Source organism: Pygoscelis adeliae, unplaced genomic scaffold (assembly GCF_000699105.1).
Source record: "Pygoscelis adeliae isolate BGI_AS28 unplaced genomic scaffold, ASM69910v1 Scaffold542, whole genome shotgun sequence".
NCBI classification, from domain to species: domain Eukaryota; kingdom Metazoa; phylum Chordata; class Aves; order Sphenisciformes; family Spheniscidae; genus Pygoscelis; species Pygoscelis adeliae.
Window position 1 is genome coordinate 50,650 of NW_008824244.1, and position 4,524 is coordinate 55,173.

General features: G+C 50.5%; 1 protein-coding gene across 1 annotated transcript; it reads right to left on the reverse strand.

Moving 5' to 3' along the window:
- Positions 1–2,942: 2,942 nt before the first annotated feature.
- Positions 2,943–3,685, reverse strand: PPCS (phosphopantothenoylcysteine synthetase). Its single transcript, XM_009335244.1, has one exon. The coding sequence runs from the start codon at positions 3,588–3,590 to the stop codon at positions 3,273–3,275; it is 318 nt and encodes a 105-aa protein (XP_009333519.1). The 5' UTR covers positions 3,591–3,685; the 3' UTR covers positions 2,943–3,272.
- Positions 3,686–4,524: the final 839 nt, after the last annotated feature.

Genomic DNA, 4,524 nt, shown 5'->3' on the forward strand with positions numbered 1-4,524 from the left:
TATATAGAATCATAGAATCATAGAATCATTAAGGTTGGAAGAGACCTCTAAGATCATCGAGTCCAACCATCAACCCAACAACACCATGCCCACTAAACCATGTCCCTAAGCGCCTCATCTACCCGTCTTTTAAATACTTCCAGGGATGGTGACTCAACCACTTCCCTGGGCAGCCTGTTCCAATGTTTAACTACTCTTTCAGTAAAGAAATTTTTCCTTACATCCAATCTAAACCTCCCCTGGCGCAACTTGAGGCCATTTCCTCTCGTCCTTTCGCCAGTTACTTGGGAGAAGAGACCGACACCCACCTCGCTACAACCTCCTTTCAGGTAGTTGTAGAGAGCAATGAGGTCTCCCCTCAGCCTCCTTTTCTCCAGGCTAAACAACCCCAGCTCCCTCAGCCGCTCCTCATAAGACTTGTTCTCCAGACCCCTCACCAGCCTCGTTGCCCTTCTCTGGACACGTTCCAACATCTCAACATCCTTCTTGTAGTGAGGGGCCCAAAACTGAACACAGTATTCGAGGTGCGGCCTCACCAGTGCCGAGTACAGGGGCACGATCACTTCCCTGCTCCTGCTGGCCACACCATTGCTGATACAGGCCAGGATGCCCTTGGCCTTCTTGGCCGCCTGGGCACACTGCCGGCTCGTGTTCAGAGTGGGAGCAGCCACGGTCCCTCCTCTCCCTCAGGTGACCAAGGAGGGAGAAGCATCCCGCTCCTGGCCGTAAAACCAGTGGCATTTAGGGCTTCCTCCCCTTCACCTGCACCTCCGCTAGGCCCGTGCTTCAAGTCCCTTGCGCAACCAAAGGATCTACCAAAACTCTTCCGCTAGCTGCAGAAAACTTAAGCAAAACAGGCTGAAGGTTTTTCCCCATTTTCCTCTAAACCCCAAGTGAAGCTGCTGGAGATGAAGGGCTTCCCTCGAGGTAAAACAAGTACGTACACGAAGCTGAGGTGGAGAAACGGCAAGGGACAAAGCAGGCTTCGTCCTGCAGAGCTGACTCACCAGCTGAAGGCCCTGCGCGAGAGGATGGTAGAGAAAGGAAAAGACCAAGACGTGGAGAAGAGGGACACCGCAGCGAGGGCCTCCGACTGAGCAGAGCCTGGGATCCTCAGAAAGTGAAGTACAGACGGTCCTGGACCTGCAGGAGCCGCTTCCTACTTACGGTACCACAACCGGCATCCCCGAAAGAGAAGTGCCGGTGCCCAAACGCTGCCAGCGCTAGAGGCGTTGGTGGGATGGGAGCTCTCGAGGTCTTAGTTCAACCCCCCGCTCGGAACAGGACCATCACCGGCACTGGATGGGGACGGCTGCGGCTCAGAGTTTTGAAAGTCTCCCCAGCCTGGGCCTGACCACCCTCCTGAAGCAGGAGGAGCCGACGTTTCTCAGGGAAGCCCGCAGCTGTGTTCCTGAGCCGAGCGGCGCAGCCCCTCGGGACTCCTGCAGGGCCCGAGAGAGGGGACGCCCGAGTTTCCTCCTCGAAAACTTGAGATTATTTCTCTCCTTCACGATCGCCTTCCAGAGAAAGGCCGGAACGCTCCAAAGACAGCGTTTGTTGCGCTTCCCCCACCCCCTTGTTCTAACAGTCCTGCAAGGGCACGTTCGGTTCACCCAAGCTTTTACGTTCCCATCTTTGCCGGCCCACCCCTGCCTGTAAGCGCGAGACTCCAAATAAAGACAACGGGGACCCCTAAACTAGCAGGGCTCGACGTTCACATCGATTACGTACTGGAAGACGAAGACAGGCAGCTCTCGGAGCTCATGAGCGCAGAACAACACGTGTGCAGGACGTTCCACCACCTTCTCCTTCCCTATTTGCACCTCTCCCGACGGGCACGTCCCACATCCATGGACGGTCTCCACCTCAGTTCTCTCTCCGCATCCTGCGGGTATCAGTCCCGGCCATGGAGAAATTGTTAGTTCCTTCTCCTGACTCGGTTACTAGCCAGATCTCAGCACTCCTGACTAGTCCGGACTGTTTCTCCCATCACTAAACACACCCTCCCCCCACACCGTAACGGTCCTTTAGCGTTCAACGCTCCCCGCTGAGCCCATCCTCACGCTCTTTTCTTGCTCTTCTGGGTTTCTTACCCTCATTTTATGAGCACGCCCAATTTTCAGGTGATCCGTGTCACTACAAAAGCCACCTTCTTGAACGCTCGGGGGTTTTAAACGGAGCACAGTCTCACCTCCAGAGAGGCTTCAGTGCAGGAACCGCATTCTTGTGCGTTAACTTTCTTTACAGACCTCCAGTGAATTTATTTCAAGGAAAGCATGTAAATAGACACACACTGGACAGCAGTAGAGCTGCTGTTAAGTTTTTTTACCGCAGAACTGCACACTTTGCTTCTAGTAAGCATGAGGAATATACGCTTAGGAGTTGGTAATCCTTTAGAGAAAGCCAGGAATGTCCCAGTTCGGACTGGCTCCCATTTTAATTCCATCCAAACGGCCAAGCAGCAGCTCTCCTCCCAAGGCTGATCACTGCCACCCCATCCGCCCTCACCACCTACTCCTCCTCCAACCTCTTGTCCCCAAGCCACGCTCAGAGACCTCCGCTTGTGCTCTGTGCCACCCGTCGCCTTGCCTTCATCCCCCTCCAGCAACCTACTAACACCCACGATGGGAGGAAAAACCTTTGTGAAACAGCTGCTTTAGGGACACTGCTACAGTACCTATTTTTTTGAACCGTGTTTCTGAGCAGAGTTCTTGAAGCGTAGGCCTGCCGGGTCTCCCCCGGAGCAACAGATGCTCTCTCCAAAGTTGCTACCTCGTTTCTCCTTCAGCCTTTGCCACGCTTGTTTCACCGTCCACTTTCAATACCAGCCGATCGCCAGCTCTGCCGCTCCACTCCAGTCACAAAAACAGAACATTTTGTTTTCTGCCAAGCACCATTCCTTCCGTCCAACAATTCAAAAAGAAGCTTTGAAGAGGCAGATTCAAGAAAATATTTTATATACAGACATATATACCATTTCTCCACCCCCCGGTTCTCCCAGCCCATGGGACAGAAATAAAGCAATATATCCTTTCCTTCTTTAGACACCAGAACAAATATCATCCTTTGGAATGTTTTCACTTCAGTGTATTTTTCTTTTTCAAAGCAAGCAACAATAACCGGTACCAAGCTGTAGAAAACTTACACGGTTTTGGATGGCAGCCTTCCCCCCGGTGTTTCCCTGGGGATTGTTTTATCTACCCGGGATAGAGAATCGCTCCAGTTCCACTCCCTCTCTAGCACAATTTACTTGTTTCATTCAGAGCCGGTCCTCAGACTTTCTTCTCTATAAATGCGGTATGTTGGCCCTGAAGATAGCTCACTATCTTTTCCTCTATTTCCATGCCTTGCGCTATTTCCTCATCAGAAAGAGATAACGGAGTCTGTGAGTCTTTGGTTACGATAATAACAGAGGTTCTCCGGGACTCCAGGATATTTGCTACCACCACCTGGTGACGATATTTCTCCAGAGCCTGCCGTGATTTATCGATTAAGATCAAGGGATCCGTCTCCAGTTTGAAGGAAATAACAAACGCCTCTGGGGCCCATTCTTTGACGAGAGGAGACAGCATTTTTGGCACCATCTTCATTGTGATCTACATTGGGGAAAGACAGCAGAGAAAAGTTGCAGTAAAAACATCACAATGCATTTTAATAAGAGATGGATGGGGCAGGGCTAGGGAAATTCCAGCTTCACTTGATTTTTAGACTGGGAAGTTTTCCAAGGCAGTATTTGGTCAGAGCTCACCAAACAAGGCCAAAATGTCACTGGTATGCACTGTAAAATTAAATTAAATAATCAGTCTGGTACTGAAAATAAGGAGGGCGTTCTGCAGTGACGAAGCAGGCCCACAGTAACTGCATAAACGTTTTGTTATTTAAGAGCTAAAACCCACTCCGGGAATATAAACATAAGCAGAGGAAGATAAAAAAAAGAATTACAACTGCAGAAGTCTCGAGTTTTCAGCTCTCCAAAATCCAGGCAGCTTATCAAATCTTAATCCTTCTTTCTAGCAACTCTTTCAGGCACATGAAGCAGAAATATGCCAAAGCATGGGAGTCTTTGTGCTCCAGCTTCTTAACCTCGGGGTCTGCCACTGGGAATCAGGCAGGGTCTCGTTTCTCCTGCGCTAAGGATACAGAATTTAGCCCAGCAACTTGTTAAAAGCTAATTAAACGAAACAAACTTGGTATTTGTTATACACAAAGCTCTAGATCCACCCACTCCCATAGCTGAAAGGGATCCGAGCATGAGACACGCTACGCTTTTGGGCTGTTGTCAGCATTAAGCAGGAAGAAAGCAATATGGGTACTCCAGCGGCAACTATTCTTCAGCTATGTGAGATCCACCATCTACCCATCCCCACGCTGTAAGCACGTACAGCTTTAAAGGGGTATTTCCATGGGATTCTGCTCCCATGGAAATGCACCCTCACGTTCTCAGAGAAAACGCGCGCTTTTTTAGCCAGTGAGCCGTTGCTCTGCAGCCTTTCCCAGGTCTTATTCACAGCCAGTCTCCAGGCA

Bases quoted from the DNA above. Each gene is read 5' to 3' on its own strand.
- PPCS (XM_009335244.1), bottom strand. From the start codon at position 3,590: ATGAAGATGGTGCCAAAAATGCTGTCTCCTCTCGTCAAAGAATGGGCC.